Genomic DNA, 18,955 nt, shown 5'->3' with positions numbered 1-18,955 from the left:
CTGACAAGATGGAATGAAGAAGAGGGAGCCGGACTCTTCTCAGTGGTGCCCACTGACAGGACAAGAGGCAATGGGCACTAATTGAAACACATGAAGTTCCATCTGAACACAAGAAAACACTTTTTCACTGTGAGGGCGGTCAAACAAGTTGCCCAGAGAGGCTGTGGAGTCTCCATCTATGGAGACACTCAAAACTCAACTGGACATGGTTCTGGGCAACCTGCTGTAGCTGACCCTGCTTGAGCAGGGGAGTGGACTAGATGATCTCAAGAGGCCACTTCCGACCAAAATGATTCTCTGAAATCTCATTTCCAGCTGCGTGAGCTTGTTCAAATTCTTTCTCTCACTCAGCAACTGGACCCTCTAGGTTTCCATTTCACCATCCCCAAGGAAAACGTGACACACGAGGGCTGACTCTGAACATCTGTTGCAAGGCTGATCAGCATTTCCCAGCACTGAAGCTTCATCTGCCTTTGCGTTGCTGCACCAGCCTGCTCAGTTACATTACTTGCAGTTCCTATTTTGCTGGCAATTTTTGCCAGTTCACTACTCACAACACTTCCAAACCATTAATAAAATTTGATAAGAATCAGTCCTAATACAGAACCTTGCGGCATCTTGCTATTAACCTTTTGCCGGGCTGAAAATTGCTTGTTCACCTTCTTGCTTTCTACCTCTCAGTTATTTACACATTAGAATTTCATCTCTTAACTGCACAATCACCCAGCCTCCTTATCAGCCTCTGTGCCGCAGCTTTCTGAAGTCCAGCTCCTGTCATTCAGCCATACTTTTGACGCTGTGCTTCCAGAACCTCAAGAAAGAGGCACAAATAAACTTGGTGATTTCTGCACAGGTATTTTTATTCAGGAGGCGGAGGAGGGAAAGGAACTTCTGCGGAGCAGAACAATTCTGCTTGCAGGGCTCTCGGCCTGATTTCAAAAGTGAGATTTCAAAATGCTTCAACAAATGAGCATGGCTAGCAGCAAAAAGCTAGAGGAGGAACCTTGTGATCCAGGGACTATTGACACATGCTGCATTACAGAATCATTGCATAAAGTGCATAAATAGCCTTGACGGCAGATAAGAGAATGTAGGACTCTCACTGCTTCCTACACCCACAGTTGTTGGATTAATCAATCTCCTGCCTGTTTTATCCCTGACCAGAGTGCTCGGTGGCCTGCATACAAGGATTTCATTTACATATTTAAAAATTGAAAAAAAAAAAGTGCTAGTGAACCAGCAGGCACTTGCTACAGATGTAGTAAAACAAAAAGCAACTTCTGGTAGTACAGAGAGTGGGAAAACACAGAGCAGAGCATTTCAGCAGCTGAGTGAGATGAAAACATTTTGCTGCATATACAGTTTATGCCTGTGTGCTTCCTCACACACCTGTCTGATGTTTAAAGTTTGGGTGGGTAAACCACCAGGGTGAAGGTGGTGTTTTTAGGTCTCTAATGTTTCCCTTGCAAGCTCAGTTAGTGCGTCAGAAGTCATAAGCTCTGTATACACGTACAAATTCCCACATTCCTGCTATACGAGTTTCTAGTTTTCCCCAGTATCCTGGAAAAATGGGGAACAATATCTGCAAGATACATTTGTCAACTTTGTTTAAAAAAAGAAAATCAAATTATAACTACGATAGAATATTTCCAACTGAAAGAAAGACTCTGGTTCAAAATACTTGAAGAACAACTTCAGAAATTATTCCCATACTCTGTGAATTTTCTGCTGCATGGCAGAATTCATGGCAAAACTGCATGGCAGTTTTGAAACACTGCCATGCAGCAAAATAACCAGATTTAGACTTTCTCTGCTCAGAATTTACCTATCAACAATTCCAATTTTCTCAAGTTGGTAAGTTAATGGATAATATTTGTCTATGCTGTATGATTGATTCAGTTGGTTTCCTGAATAACTTAAGAAATATTCTTAGCTTAGACCACAACCACTGACCACCAAACAGGCCCCACAGTGTTTGGTTACTTTCCATGAGTAACACCAGAGATTTTGCTCATGCAAGTATTGGGAAAACAAATGTAACTTTCAGTTCAAACATTCACTTCATTTAAATGTTTTCTGTCTATTTTTAAAGCTGCTTTAATAATCTTTCTTGCTAGGAAGCAGTTAAAATTGCTGTGGGAAGTGATGACAACCCACACAGTCAACATGACTAGTTTTTTGTTGTTTTAAACACCAATGTGTCCCTTTATTTGCACTACATACCATAATAGAATTGGATAAGCTTTCCAGAGGTTAATAAAACGCAGAAACTGAAAACTAGTTTCAGGTGGTAAGAAACAATATGCAAGTTCAGCAAATTGTTTTACCTAAGAATACTTATTTTAAATGTTCTAGGCTTTTGACATGTTTAGAAATGACAGCTTGACTTCAAAATCAGTCAGTGTTTTATTAAAAGCAGGTTAAGAAATCTAAAGAAAGAAATACAACATTAAACCTTGGGTCAAGTAAAATACTTTTGCCAACCCACCATTTTTCCCTTCTTCAGAAAGAGAGTGAAGAAGTCAATTACTTGCACAGCTCCAGCCCAGGAGACATGCTTTGCCACCTGCCGACAGCCACGGCTGACTTCAGAAATGACACGTACTTCGATGTGGGACATGATTTTATTTTGTATAATCAGCTTCTAAGGGCATGCTTTAGTTACATTTATATATTGGCGGTGGAATTTGCTTGTTTGCAGCAAATTCACTTTTGCTCCTTTTCACTTCATTTTAGACCACTCTTTGGAAACTGATCACCCATTTTGTGCAAACCTGAAAACAAATTCCTTCATGATTAATATTTTTAAGCAAGTAGTATGTACTAGTCAGTGCAGTAGTATGCACTCAGCCTAACAAAATGGTGCCTAGCCAGTGTGGAGAACAGAGGATGTAACATTTTTAAGCACTCCTTATGAATCCCCAATAAATTTTTAAGGGGGGTTGACTACAGTTAACTTGATTTAATTTTCCCCAAGAGTCAGCAAAATCTGGTAAGAACAAGCTATTGTACCTTATGAAAAGTTTCTACAGAACCAGTCAAATCTGATTATCTAATAATTAGTCATCATTATTAATCATAGCTAGCAGTATGACGGAAATTGTGAACATTTTAAAATTAGTAATTAGTCATTTATTCTTTTGAAGCAGCAGCATTGAAGCAAGACAAGTAAATGAGTTTGGAAAGCCTTCAAAATGTGTACCTTAATTACAAAGGTGCTGCTTTTGCTAAGTGAAGAAGATGTGGCATGTTCAGCAGTTCAAAGAACACCATGAACTGCAATTTAGAAGCATCATAAGAGGTTGGAACGAAACAAAAATAAAAAAAAAATAAAAAGTCAAGCATACTAAACATTACTGCGTGACATTAACTGTAAATCTGATAGCATGTCTGTGTTAATATGATCTATAGAAGTGATTTTATCATTGCTGAACCACCAGAGAAATGAGCTCTGTTACAATGTGCAGTTATGAGCTGTGACTCGACTTAGGACTTCAGCTGTCACTGCTGGTACCCTGGGAGACGTCTGTACACCCTTTGGGACCAACAAGAAAAAGAAGAGGATCTTCATGAGCAGCTTTGCTAAGGTGTAAACACTATTTGGTGTTCCTTTTTCAAACAAAAATTGTAGTTCAAACCTTGGAAAACAGACTTCACAAGAGGAAGGATGAAATCTTAGCACTCCAATATCCTTTTCTTAGGGCAGTATTAGCTTAAATAACGCAACCTGCAGAGCAACTACAACAGCTCTTCCTCAGCAAGATGCTAGAGTACTGCAGGAGCTGGGTTTCCCTCCTGCAAGTCCTCTGAGGCTTCCCTGGAACCACTGAACCCCTTCTCATTCGAGGCACGGCTGGCAGAACACCTCCTGCCATCTGTCAGTGACACTGCGAGCACTCACTTACCTGACAAAAAGGAGTCTTCTCCAACAGCTTTGCCCAAAAGGGCTCCTGGGATGGTGTGCAGCGTTGCAGCATCTACAGGCACCCACCACGCTGTGCACTCTCCCTGCACTCTCCTGGGCCACCACAATGGAGGAGGTTATCAGGAAACGGCCTGGCCCTTGGACTTGTTCGCAAATGACGCAAAAAACCTCTATTGCTTCACTAAAGCAAAGGTAGGAGGCCACAACCTCCCTCCTGGCGGTGCAGGGCACGCTGTAACAGCACAAGATCACTTCCCCTGACCATTTCAAGCGTGGCGGGAGTGTTAATGGCTTCACCACAGCAACAGGGTGCCTACCATGAGGAGGGAGGCCTGAGGGAGCGCCCCTGTGCCAGCGGCTGCTGGCAGGCCTGGCCACCAGGGCAGCAATGCAACTGGCCCCACTGGAACAGGGCGGTCATGGTGAAACATGAGTGCCTGTTACCTCCCGGCCCCATGTATACATGATATACATCTATCTACATGCACGTACCTATATTGATTTTTTTTTTTTTTACTTTGTAAACCTAGAGCTTCAACATACTTAAGGTTATCTAACCTTAAGTTTATCATACTTAAGGTTATCTATCATACTTCAGGTTATCTAACCTTATCATACTTAAGGTTATCTTAAGTATCGTAATTCATGTTACCTAACCTTATCATACTTAGGGTTATCTATCATACTTCAGGTTATCTAACTGTAAGTTTATCATATTTAGGGTTATCTATCATACTTCAGGTTATCTAACCTGAAAACATTTGTAGAAGTAAAATTATTCCAGTAATTGTTTTGTATGAGACAAACACCTGGACTATCTAATAGGACTGAATTATAGCATGGATAAAATTACTTTTAGAAGCTTATAGCAGGTGCACCCACTCTGATAGCGACCGGGGCTTTAATATAGCAGCTGCTGACTCTCTTCTCGCCCTTACCTTCATGCCCTCACATCCTTACGGTGACTGTTGTCATGTGCAAGCTGCTGGTAGATGAAGCTCTCAGCCAGCAGGGAACCCGCCCGGAGCCCTCAGGCATGGAGCCCTCAGCCAGCAGGGAACCCACCCGGAGCCCTCAGGCATGGAGCCCTCAGCCAGCAAGGAACCCGCCCAGAGACCTCAGGCATGGAGCCCTCAGCCAGCAAGGAACCCGCCCAGAGACCTCAGGCATGGAGCCCTCAGCCAGCAAGGAACCCGCCCAGAGACCTCAGGCATGGAGCCCTCAGCCAACAAGGAACCCCCCCAGAGCCCTCAAGTATGGAGCCCTCAGCCAGCAAGGAACCTGCCCGGAGCCCTCAGGCATGGAGCCCTCAGCCAGCAAGGAACCAGCACAGCCATATATGACCACAGGTCAGATTCAACCAGGGTGTAAATGGAGCCCGGCTGGACGGCAAATGGAGTCGGTCCTCCTCGGAGCAGCGGGTCTGCAGCTGGGGACTCTCCCCCTGGGTCAGGATGCTGCCCAAGGTAACTCCGTAGGGTTGAGAGCCCTCAGCTTATTATGTGAGTGAGTGTGCATTGTGGGTCATCGTTCTAAAGCTTAGGAATTCTTAAGTCAGTTGTGTAGTATTGATTGCCGTTGGCATCCTGAACCTGTGTTCGTTGGAGTACCAAAACACTGTTGATTAGAATAAATCTTATTTTGGGTTTCGTCACCTGCTTAATTTGACTTTGTGCACCTCTGTAACAAAGCTGAAAAAAAATTCAACAAAATGCAATTAAATTAGATGGATTATTGACACTTCAGTTTGGCCAAAGGCCTAAAAATTGTCATTTCATTGATATACATTTCATTGACACATAAGCTAATTTTTTTAAGATAGAAGCAGCAGAATTAGTCCTCTCAGTTTCTTTCACCACGTACCTTCAAAGACATTTAACCGTTATCAGAGACAGAAGTTTGTCTTCAACTCACAGTCATTGCCTCTTCTGAAAGGTAAACTGGTAAAATTTGTAAGCCTCGGGAGTTTAACTGTGCTGTAGAAAAAAAAAAAAATCCCCATTTACATTATTTGTTGCCTTGAAAAACAAAGCTCAAAGGGCAACAGGATCAAAGATCCTTCTTCACAAGAATTTCAGAAAGTATATTTTACTGCTTTGGTGTCAGGCAATTTGTTGTATTTGGTTTCCCTTCATCCCCAAGAGGCTGAAGTCAGAAATTTCAACAACCACAACAACAAAAAGGGCTAAAGTTTGATGCAGTCCTAATTGACAACCTTCCAGTGAAAATTTAATCCTATATATAAGTATTTAATATATAAGGGTATTCTATGTAAGTTTTTTCTGCTGGTTTAAGCTGAATTTTCTCCACTTTCTCAGTACTAGACTGCTGCTGAGCACAAACAGACACTTGTTTTGCAGTGTGCTGACAGTGGTTGTCATATAAGCAGTTACAGTGATGATAATTGTTTTCATTTATAGTCCAAACCTTGGAGTAAAATCTTCCAAGATGAAAAGCTAAACACCTACGGACAAATTTAACTTTGTTCCCTAATACATATGAAAATGAATACATACACTTATTCAGAGACATTACTCAGAAAGTTAATCACAATGTTATTGCATCATTATTAGCCAAAAGTATGTCCATCATTCCTGACAGAGCCTGTGCCAACATTAGTTACCATGGACTAAAATAAATTGCAGTTAACGCTCCACCACGTGAGGTAATGGGGCTTGAGTATCTCAGAGAACGACGCAGGCAGGCAGGTCTAGGTCAGCTGCGCACAGCCGTGCTGACACGTTGGACCTGCCTGCAAGATGCTGCACAGGGAGCTTGGAGGCTCGGCCATGCAGCAGAAATGCAGAGAGTAGCCTTTTGGCCAGGGCTGGACTACAGTAGGTAGGCCCTCCCTCCCTCTGAAACATCAGGGAGCACCATTCGGCCCCGCACAAGTGATTTTACCGAATGGCAATAGAAAAGTATTACTTCCCAACCGAAGGTTTTTCTGTACGCCATGCAGTCATGCCGTGCAGGGTCAAAGCTTGCGAGGCCGACCAGATCTGTGCTAGTTTTACACTGAGCCAAAAGCTGACAGTCTCTGCAGAATTAACTATGCAACAAATAAAATTTCAGTCAAATGCCACCAGGTTCTGGTAACTGTAGTTCACAGCAGAAAGGTACCATTAGCACACCACGTCCCTTCCCTTGCAAGCACCAAACAACCAGCCAAAACTCTTTAATTATGAGAATTGATGTTGGTGGATGATTAAGGAAATTACATGCAGGTAACATACAGACAAATCGTAACAACTCTTCTAACAAACCTCCCTATGCCAAGGTAAAAAGCAGGAAAAAATGAGTTATCAACTTCTGCAGACAGATGCTGGCAGCTGGGTACAGGGGAGGTTTTGCATTCAGAGGTGCAAGAGCCCCAGCAGCCTCTGCCACTGAAGCCAAAGGAGAAGGACGGAATGGTCGTCAGGCTTCCTCTGCAAACAGAAGGTAGGTTTCAAAAACAATTACTCCCCAAACGGTCAGTAAAGAAAAAGGCTCAGATTTTTAAAAGCATGTGGTTATCTGGTAAGATTATCACAAGCATGTAGGTGTCTTTAAACAGCTAATCCCCTCTGGGGGGAAAAAAAATCTGTCTTAATAGCTTAATCATCCCTTAGTGAAGCAAACAAAGTTCACTTGAACTTTGAAGGTGGAAGATCACAACTTAAAAGGAAAATCTCAAAATGGAAAAGAGCCCTCTCTCACCCCTCCCACCCACAAGGTATGAAAGACAAAGGCACATAGAAAGGAGTAGCTTTACCCTGTCATTCCTGCAGCTGTCCAGGTAACTAATAAATAATTAAAACACAAAGTGAGCCATAAATAATGAAAACACAAAGTGAGCCTCATGTTTGCAAATAATTTCTTCAGTTGTGATCATCTGGGCTCAAACTTGTCAGTAACTATTATGAAGTATCCTGGTGATATGCCTTTGAGGGAAAAAAGCAAAGAACTGAGGTACTGAACAACAGCAATTTTAAGCAGTCCAGGTACAGCCAAGAATTAATTGGAATTAACTACTCATCTACCTCTGGTGAGTTTCTCTGTGTTATGACAGCTAAAAGTGAGACAGAAGGAACTCAAGAAAGCAAGAAATTTTTCATAATAGAAATAAAGAAATTGATGATAAAAATGAAAACCCACATCTGCAGATAGAGATACATTGCTATTCTCTAACACCTCTTCAAATACAATTTAAGTGTTACAATCTAAGTTTATTTTTCTCTGAGACAATTCAAACGGGAATTATCTTTCTCTCATGAAGGAATATTTCTGCTCAAAGTCTTACTGCTTTCCTAAGTCCTTCTGCTTGTATGGCTGAATGTACAGTCAAGAAATGGTAATAGGAAGGGGAGAAAGTTATAGGTATACAATATCAAGACAAGCAACTACTGATACTGAATTATGGTGCTGGATTAATAGACACATCTCATTAATATACAGTACTGCATTACTTCAGACCTCTCAGTTTATGACACAGCTTTGTGAACCAAAAAGCCAGTAATGGTATCAAAAAAAATGGTACTAGCTAGGACAGCATACACCGTGTTAGGGATCATGGAAGTGTTACTTTGATGATAAAACCCCAGGTATTTTATTAAAAAATAACATAAAACATTACCAAAGCTAGTTTAATAGCAACAACAGAAATTTATTTTTTATTTTTTAACAGAAGTTATTTTCAGCTTTCAGCAGGCTCTTCCATACAAGATGGAAGGCTAGAGTTCTTTCCTATTTTTTTGAAAGGGAAATTTGACATACAAAATCTGTTTCTGCTTAGAAGCCTTGTAAAAATTCTTGTAGCTGTGCAACTATTTCTGTATCCACGGTTTCCATAAGTGCCTGAAAACCTTGTCCTCCCAGTAATTCCTGCTGTGCCTTTAGCTTCTCATAGATGAACTGCTGCAATGACACAGTGTGTACAGGGTCCTTCAGTGCAAGCTGTGGAAAACATGTAAGAGAAAAATATATAATAATGCACTAAAAAATACTCTGTGACTTACTCATCTCTTTTATAACCTCAGCTCAAGAAAGATATCTTCTGGTTTTCTTTGTACTGAATTGAGAAACAAGAGGAAAAACTCCTGTAAAGCAAAGATCAAATTATTATCAAAAGCAAATATCAATTTAAAACTACTTGAAACAGTCTCAAATCATGGACGCAGTCTGCTGCAAGATTTCACCCTTCTATAAGATAAAACAATTTCAAAGCTGCTTTGTTAATTACTGCTGATAGAGTTTCCCTAAATCCTAAAAACCACATCAGATGTTATGATGGTAAGCACTTTAGAGATGGCATGAACTATAGTCAGTTATATTTTACTAGTAAGGAAACAAAACACTGAAAAAGTTGAACTAGTTTAGAATATATGACAAAGGACAGCTAAAATAAATTGTCCATATGCATACAGACACACTTCTTCAACAGTAGTACCTATAGAACCTTATCAGTCCAGCTGGATTATGCAGTTTTCTTTTGGGCAGGGAGAGGCAGAGTATTGGTCACTATTTTCCACATGTTAACTGCTTCTTAATGAAAGCAAAAAGAGGTAAATGAAGGGGCTATATTGAAAGAGGACCTATTCTTAATTTCAATATCAGAAGATAGGTGTGGGCAGGCTAAGGACATGGACAGTTACACAGCATTTGTCCCTCAGTCCACCAGGTTGGATGAAAGGGGGGGGACACCTGGAGCTTGCTGCATGATAAAGTAGTATGATGTTGAAATAAACGTGCAATTACTGCAGATCTGTTCATCTTAGTATCAAAACCAACAATGCTACTATTTATGCTGGAAGGTCAGGAAACAAAATAAAATGCCAGATCTCAAAGTCCACTGAAATAGGAGACTTCTGAGATCATAATACCCTGCTATACTGCCATTTCCAAAGAAATGAGGAATATTAAACTTGCACAACTGTTCTTTTGGCATGATACAAAAAAAGAAATATTTGAATTTTAATATGGATTGGAAGACATTAAACCTTAAGATTATTTACTTATTTATTAAACAACATTATACCTAAAACAGGGGGAAATACTGATTGAAACAGCCACATAAATATAAGACAAAGAAAGAGTAAGACTACTGTAATTATCACGAAAGAGAAGTTAGTCTTATTTCTTATGAACAACTCCAGTGAAAAAGCAGGCTACTTTTTAGCCTCTTCCATCAGTGCTCGCAAGTTCTTCTTTCTTATTATGGTCACCTCGCCTTTTATATTGTAAATCTCTTAATCATTCCCTCAGTATTCCTAATATTGGCTTTTTAGCCTTTGATCCTTCAGCATTGTCTACTATCCAGCTATTCTACATTTCAAAGATAGGATCTTTTTATTACTTATTGTTAACATTACACTCTTTTGAAAAGGGGAGTAATTGCAGTAATAGCTTAGTATTCTGTAATAATTCTTTTCAGTAAATCTAATCTCATCTCTAGAATATAAACAGATTTTTCTAACAAAATTTCTAAACCACAGCTACGCTTATCAAGATTTGCCAAGGTTCGTATCCTGGTTTCAACTAGGATAGAGTTAATTTTCTTCCTAGTAGCTGGTATAGTGCTGTGTTTTGGATTTTAGTACCAGAATAATGTTGGTAATATGCTGGTGTTTTGGCTGTTGCTCAGTAATGCTTACACTGGTCAAGGACTGTTCAGCTTCCCATGCTCTGCCAGGTACACAAGAAGCTGGGAGGGGGCACAGCCAGGACAGCTGACCCCAACTGGCCAGAGGGCTATTCCATACCATATGGCCTCATGCTCAGTATAGAAACTGGGGGAGTTGGCTGGGGGGCAGCGATCGCTGCTTGGGGACGAGCTGGGCATCGGTCAGCAGATGGTGAGCGGTTGTATCACTGTTGGTGTTCCCCCTCCCCGCTGCCCCCCAGGTTTTGTTCCTCTCTCGCTCTCTTGTTGTTTTCCTTCTCATTACAATTTCACAGAATCACAGAATTGCATAGGTTGGAAAAGACCTTTAAGATCGAGTCCAACCATAAACCTAACACTACCAAGACCACCACTATGCCATGTCCCTAAGCACCTCATCCAAACGTCTTTTAAATACCTCCAGGGATGGCGACTCAACCACTTCCCTGGGCAGCCTGGTCCAAGGCTTGATAACCCTTTCAGTGAAGAAAAATTTCCTAATATCCAGGCTAAACCTCCCCTGGCACAACTTGAGGCCATTTCCTCTTGTCCTATCACTTGTTACCTGGGAGAAGAGACCGACCCCCACCTCGCTACAACCTCCTTTCAGGTAGTTGTAGAGAGCGATAAGGTCTCCCCTCAGCCTCCTTTACTGCAGGCTAAACAACCCCAGCTCCCTCAGCCGCTCCTCATAAGACTTGTGCTCTAGACCCTTCACCAGCTTCATTGCCCTTCTCTGGACACGCTCCAGCACCTCAATGTCTCTCTTGTAGTGGGGGGCCCAAAACTGAACACAGTATTTGAGGTGCGGCCTCACCAGTGCCGAGTACAGGGGCACGATCACTTCCCTCCTCCTGCTGGCCACACTATTTCTGATACGAGCCAGGATGCCATTGGCTTTCTTGGCCACCTGGGCACACTGCTGGCTCATATTCAGGCGGCTGTCAACCAACACTCCCAGGTCCTTCTCTACCAGGCAGCTTTCCAGCCACTCTTCCCCAAGCCTGTAGCGTTGCATGGGGTTGCTGTGGCCCAAGTGCAGGACCTTGCACTTGGCCTTCTTGAACCCCATACACTTGGCCCCAGCCCATCGATCCAGCCTGTCCAGGTCCCTCTGCAGAGCCTGCCTACCCTCCAGCAGATCAACACTCCCGCACAACTTGGTGTCATCTGCAAACTTAGTGAGGGTGCACTCGATCCCTTCATCCAGATCATTGATAAAGATATTAAACAGGACTGGCCCCAACACAGAGCCCTGGGGAACACCACTTGTGACTGGCCACCAACTGGAGTAAACTCCATTCACCACCACTCTTTGGGCCCGGCCATCCAGCCAGTTCGTTACCCAGTGAAGAGTACACCCGTCCAAGCCATGAGCAGTCAGTTTCTCCAGGAGAAAGCTGTGGGAGACAGTGTCAAAGGCCTTACTGAAGTCTAGATAGACAACATCCACAGCCTTCCCCTCATCCACTAGGCGGGTCACCTTGTCATAGAAGGAGATCAGGTTGGTCAAGCAGGACCTGCCTTTCCTGAACCCATGCTGGCTGGGCTTGATCCCTTGGTTATCCTCTACATGCTATGTGATGGCACTCAGGATGATCTGCTCCATCAGCTTCCCTGGTACCGAGGTCAGGCTGACAGGCCTGTAGTTCCCCGGGTCCTCCTTCCAGCCCTTCTTGAAGATGGGCGTCCATTAGCTAATCTCCAGTCAGCAGGGACCTCCCCAGTTAGCCAGGACTGCTGGTAAATGATGGAAGGGGCTTGGTGAGCACATCTGCCAGCTCCTTCAGAACTCTCAGGTGGATCTCATCAGGCCCCATAGACTTGTGAGTGTCTAAGTGGTGCAGCAGGTCACTCACCATTTCCCCTGGATTATGGGGGCTCATTCTGGTCCCCGTCCCTATCTTCCAACTCCGGGGGCTGGGTACCCAGAGAACAATTGGCCCTGCTATTAAAGACTGAGGCAAAGAAGGCATTAAGTACCCCAGCCTTTTCCTCATCCTTGGTCACTGTGTTCCCTCCCCCGTCTACTAGGGGCTGGAGATTCTCCTTAGCTCTCCTTTTGGTGCTAATGTATTTGAAGAAGTGTTTTTTGTTGTCTTTTACAGCAGCAGCCAGACTGAGCTCTAGCTCAGCTTTGGCCCTTCTAATTTTCTCCCTGCACAACCTCGCTACACCTTTGTAGTCCTCTTGACTTGCCTGCCTCCTCTTCCAGAGGTCGTAGACTCTCCTCTTTTTCCTGAGTTCCAGCCAAAATTTATTATTATTATAATTATAATGTATTGTTATTATTTATTTTAAATATAATTTAAAATAATAATATTTCATTATTGTTACTTTATTATTCTTTACTATTTTTATTCAAAATTTATTGTTATTATTATTTTCTTCCAATTATTAGACTGTTCTTATCTCAACCCACGAGTTTTCTTACTTTTGCTCTTCTGATTCTCTCCCTCATCCCACCGGGGGGGAGTGGCTGGGTGGTGCTTAATTGCGGACTGGGGCTAAACCACAACAGTTAGTGATACTTTTCTAAGAACGTTAGCACAATCTACAGGGTAAAATAAGACTGTCTAGCCAAGCAAAGAATCTACCAGTTTCTGAACAATTTGCATTTGTTAACCAACAATTGTAATTTGGGACATATAACACATTTCTAATTAGTTAGTTTCGGTAAGTTCATAGCTTTAAACAGTCATGTATAAAAATGTAGGGAATCCTGCACAGAAAAACAGGTATTAAAATGTCCATAGGCAAGTGTTCGCATCCTTGTGACCCTGACACAGCAGCAACTAGATGAATGGCACGCATTACTAGGTCACTTTGGGAAGCACTGCCAAAAAGCCATTCTTTAACAACTTTTTAACCTACAAACAAATTAATCTACATATTTAGTTAACTGTACGACTTATGTGACCCTACCATAAACTCTTGTTTAAGTTAAAGTACTCAGAATTAGAAGTCAGAACAATTTGCCTTAAAATATCAACTTCAGGTAATTTTTCTTTCTACTCTACCAAGACAAATTCATCTAATCAGCAATTTCATATTACAAAGTTTATTCTCCCAAAACCAGACTTAAGTCAATGGTAAATAAACCTCTCATTTCTCATATGTCAATGTTCACTAATAAGCCTCAACTTAAGTCCAAATTTTTTCCCAATGTTAACAAGCTACTAGAATACAAGTATGTGCGTAATGCTGTTCTAGTCTGAGCCTAGTATCTCTTATAATAATAATTACAGAGTTACTCTCTAGCATCTCTTAGAGGTGCTAACCCTCTAGCACCTGCCTCATGGCAGGTGACGATGGGTTTCCAAATAATCCTCTGAATCATCTCTGCAATACTACTGAAAAGTACTTAATCTTGAAAAAACAACCAAAGTAAAGAAGATGACAAAACTTAATATATTACAGAATTCAACGTTGGTATTTTTTATTCCTAACGGAGCTGCCAGATTTGCACAATGCTGGGAGTTACAGGAATAGGCTACTGTATGCACTGCAACTTTGGTACATAATTACTTTCATTTTAGAAGTAGTGTAATTACACATTTTCTTTTTCATAAAACTTCAGTGAAGCTAGTCAACTTTGTATGTAGTCTTTCCATTAGATAGGAAAATAATTGAAATACTTCTGCTGCATATTTACCAACATCAGGACAAGTGAGAAATTGTACAAAATTCTGCTTGGTTTATTGCAACAAGCATAAACCCATCCATCACAGTTCAAAGCAGCAGTGCTGTAAGCCACTAGGGACTTTTGTGGTACGATTAATGCTTGCTGCTAGAAGCAGCATCTAGTATGTGTAAGCCAAATGGGACTTAAGAGTCTTCAGACTTAATTAAGGAGTTAATACACTAATTTCATTTCATTCAGATAGTCATGTCAAAAATATTTCCAGTGAATTAAAGAGTTTCCGGCAACAATAACAAATTTGCTTTCCTTTCACTCTACCTTTTTGGAACGTGTACTCAGAACTAACAAAACAAATGAAATAACTTGGTATAATTAGTTTGTCAACAATATTAGACAATCAGCTGCAGTCTTAGCTGAATAAGCAAGCAAAATCATAAGTTTGGAAGAACAGTAAGCACTGTTATTTATTCACTGTATTTTCATTATGACAAAGTTAAGATAGTATCTGCTTTAAGAGAAGACCTGTAAGATGTTTTCAGATTATTCTGTTTGCTTTTTGGAGGAAAAATAATCCTCTTGAAAATTGAGTCTCCAGCTTGCTAAGCACTGAGCATCCAACATCAGTCCACCACAGAACACAACCGTATCAATATTAACACTGGCTACTTAGTCTGTAAATACTGGATCAGGGACCATATTTTTGAATGTAAGTGTGTGTGCTGACTTCCTAGGTGTGTGGCCAGCGTCTTCTTTTAATTGAAATGCTCCAGATTCTGGTAAGAGCAAAACACACCTATTTTCCAGTAAAAAAAAAAAAGCTTAGAAAATTCCAACAGCTTCTTAGTCAAAACAGCTACAGACAGGAAACAGAAGGAAATATTTTGGGGAGGAAATACACATCATTGAAATGTGCTTTATGCTGCTCAGTGAAAACCTGATTTGACTAGCTTTTGAATCTGGTTACTTTACAAATTGATCTTGAAACTGGACACAGGTGCCTACCTTGGGGCTGGACTGAAGAAACTAATCTTCCACCTCACTGGTTGTAAACAGCAGTTTGAATCAGAAAAGCAGTACAGAGGTTTTACAGAACAACCATTTTCCATTCCTCCAAACTCCACTTGCCAGTATCAATGGCATTATGAAGAATTATCAGTTGTTCGAACCAGTATTTGTTACATGAATCTCTTTCCTCGACATCTTTAGACAACACTACAGTCAAAAATCACCATTTTCAATAAACAATTACATATTATTCTGTACTAGGAACAGTGATCTAATCACTACAGCAATAACACGAGCCAACGGAAATGCATTAGAATGCAATAAAAGTCTAATAAAACTCAAAAAAGTGTGTTGGTGATATCTGAATTAAATTGTTGAAAAGATTTCCAGAACTTGAGATTCTCTTCAGTTTAAGCATGGATACTTTGATACTAAAGAGGGAGCAAGAATGCTGGATGTAAAATTATATGTATTTACCATGATGGTTAGTATCCTGTGACTGTGATGCTCTGGGAACAACTGGAAAAATAATTTAAGGAGGGAATGTATCCTTTACTTTTAACAGTGATTATAAAATGGAGCCAGATGATACAAAAGGCTTCTAATATTAAAGCTTTTTAACAGATTTCAGTGGGACTCACATTAGATCTGTGGCTAATTTGTAGATTAAATGTATAGGGAGAAATTATACCCCAAACAATGAAGTAAAAGTATTACTCTTAGTAAAACACATTATCACATAAAACTTGATCATTTGGCTTACTACATTGTAACTCATTTATTTATTTTCCTGAATATACAAAATCACAATTCATCTAGTTTCTTCCCATACTAGGGTAAAATAAAAAAAAAACTTCCAAGCCTTCTATATTTACATATAAGCATCATCTAAAACATGTACCAGCATGGATAATTCAAGTTTAAATAAGATAGAATTTTATTGGAAAATACTTTACTTCATTTTTCCTCTCCTTGGTTTCAAATAAAGAGTTTAAAAAGCTTAACTCCCTTTTTGAACAATGATACCGGAGTTCTTAAAAACATAACTTATGGGCACATAAAATAAGTCACCTGAGATCTATACACTATGTGCAATGCAAGGCCATGAATCACTCTCCACCTATTCACATTTTCCTCAATATATTTGCAATGAGACTAAAATATAGCAGTATGTGGAAATGTCGATTACATAAAATTATCATAAACCTATACAGCACTGTTCTAGCTAAAAAGCTCTTTAGTAATTTTGAGCTCTGCATAATAAGAAAGAGAGGTACCAAAGACAGGATAAAGGAATAGATCAAAGAAAAATATCTAGACCCTGTGCTGATATCGGGAAGTAATACTTAGCATGGACCATGCCAGTTTATATTTCTTCTCATATTAATGGACTTAAAATTTGCAAAGCATTATTATTTTGAAAGAGAGGATCCCATTTATCTTTTCATTATTGTTTTATGAGATTTAAGCTCTAAGCCCTGATACAAGCTGCTGATTCAGCAATGGAATATATAAGAGGGTAGAAACCTCTTGCAGGAATGAAGTGGGACAGCAGACTAGAAACTTTCTTAAATCAATTGCAGATTCCCTTTAGGTTGTTCTTGATTTTCCTCTTCTCACTTCAAATATTTGTTCCCACTTCTATTTCACCAGAGGTATCTGCTACTGCAGTTGTTCTAAATGTCACAGAATTGAGTGTGTGTGCTGATGCTCCCACAGAGAGGAAGAAACTTCCAGTACAGGTGGGCAGGAATGGGCCCAGGTGATGTTTTGTTTTTAATCCAGTTTTTCAAATCAAATGCCAGCTGTGATTTCAAAGCCATGATTAACAATCCTGATTATTAACTGACATTTCTATTACTACTGACCTACCCAAATGACCTGTATCATTTTGAAATAAACAGCCATGAGAAGTAGCAAGTCTCAATTTCTGCACCATCCACAAAAATTTATACCGAGCAATTTCAGGTGGGATTCAGAATGAATTTATAGCAGACATTCATAACAACTAGAATTTGCTTGCTTTAACAGCTGTGAAAAATTGCATAGAAAGGAGTAAGAATGCAGTGAATACTAAAGTTAGCTGAAAAAATGACAGTATAGAAGGCTCAAGTCTGAAATATATCAGGAATAATCGGCTAAATATGGGAATGATAAGAGTGAAACAGACAGGTATTCTTACAAAAGAGGGTTGAAAGGAGAAAAACGAAGGATTTGCATAATGCTTAGGAATCAAGAAAACGCGTAACCATGGAAATAGTTACGTCTAGATCATGAGATCTGAAACAAAAATGAAGCTTCGGTGTTCCAGTATGACAACTTATTCTGTGTAAACCTTCCAAGCAAACAAAGGCTGAAAAGGTGTTTAAGCTGAATGTTAAAGAACAGTTCAGGAACAAATGATAAGCAATTCCTTAGAGAAAAAAGGACATGCAAGGGAAGATATATTTCCCATGTAAACCAAAACCTGCATTGTCATGTCCTTATCGGTTCTGGCTCCTCTTTACCAAAGCATAGCCATTTCTCTTTATTCAAATGGCCATTGATGCTGTATTGCATGTGACCCCAGAACAGTTCCCTCATTATGACTGTATTCACCAAAACTATACTGGTGCGTTGTATCATTTAGGAGGGAAGAATGATACAGGTCATAAACCAATGTGCCCTGCTTTTCATTTTGCCTGATATATCTACACTGAAGGTAGTCCATTGCAAATCTAAAAAGTCTAAATTCCTAAATACATAGCTAAACTATTAAAGTCAATCTGTAACTGAAAAATTAAGATAATTTCTGCAAGAAAGTTATTAAAACTTTAGCCAGCGAGCGAAATAAAATTTGAGTACATTCAAGGAAAACTTAAGAATATGAAAGAACTGTAGATTTAAATTCACTTTATGTTTTTTAAATCTGATTAACAAACCAAACTTATCTCTCTCCCTACTGATACATAGATATAACGATCCGTATCAATAAAGATATATACGTATCTATCTATATATGTCAAGAAATTATCCAAACCAACTAAGAATAAATATTAGCATTCTGCAACAAACACCCAGAATTTAATTTAAGCCCACAAGCTGAAAGAAAATTTAACCAAATTTAACAGAGTCTAGAGATGCTAAAGAGTAACTGAATTATAGAACTATCTAATACATTTTTAAGGACCATAGAAAATAATATTTCTGTGTTTTGTTTAATTCTGAAATTGCAAGACACTAGGAATTTCTCTCAGGGCATTACTAATAGCAGAAGAAGAATACGCAACAGTTTTTGTGTCGTTTTCTTTTTTTTTTTTAAAAAAGGAACCATATACCGACCAGCATTTAAAAGAAAAGCTTACTAACAAACCAGAAGCATCCAGTGGCTTAAAAAAATCCCCAAATTAAAACAAACTATCAAAGGCCATCCAAACTCTTTTCTGCTCCTACAAGAAGAAATACTAAAGGACTGTCCACAAGTATTCTTTTGGATACATGTAGGTCAGTTAAAGCAAATGCACGACAGGGCTACACACATCTACTCAATCACCCAATTCCATGTTTTGCAATTACTCAATACTAAGCAGTTCAGACTCTATTTTATTCCACAGCATTTGTATGCTGCAGTTTTCTGTGTGAGAAACCAGTTTCCCTGAGCTTTTATAAAAATAAGTTAAATTATGAAACATTCAAAGATTAGGTTGGACAAAAATAGCACAATTGCATGGTACCTAATCCAGATATCTTCATCTAAATC

The 18,955-nt window shown here is 39.9% G+C and overlaps 1 protein-coding gene across 4 annotated transcripts in view; it reads right to left on the bottom strand.

Moving 5' to 3' along the window:
• Positions 1-8,549: 8,549 nt before the first annotated feature.
• Positions 8,550-18,955, bottom strand: part of IPO11 (importin 11) — a 268,429-nt gene continuing 258,023 nt past the window's right edge. For all 4 annotated transcript variants that reach the window (XM_075527093.1, XM_075527095.1, XM_075527094.1 and 1 more), the window contains one exon: positions 8,550-8,863. In XM_075527093.1, the coding sequence (XP_075383208.1) occupies positions 8,699-8,863 (165 nt within the window). In that variant the 3' untranslated portion in view covers positions 8,550-8,698. The remainder of the gene's footprint in view (positions 8,864-18,955) is intronic.

Source organism: Mycteria americana, chromosome Z (assembly GCF_035582795.1).
Source record: "Mycteria americana isolate JAX WOST 10 ecotype Jacksonville Zoo and Gardens chromosome Z, USCA_MyAme_1.0, whole genome shotgun sequence".
Classification (NCBI taxonomy): Eukaryota; Metazoa; Chordata; class Aves; order Ciconiiformes; family Ciconiidae; genus Mycteria; species Mycteria americana.
The sequence above is the reverse complement of the archived record's forward strand: the minus strand, read 5'-3'. Positions and strand labels throughout refer to the sequence as shown.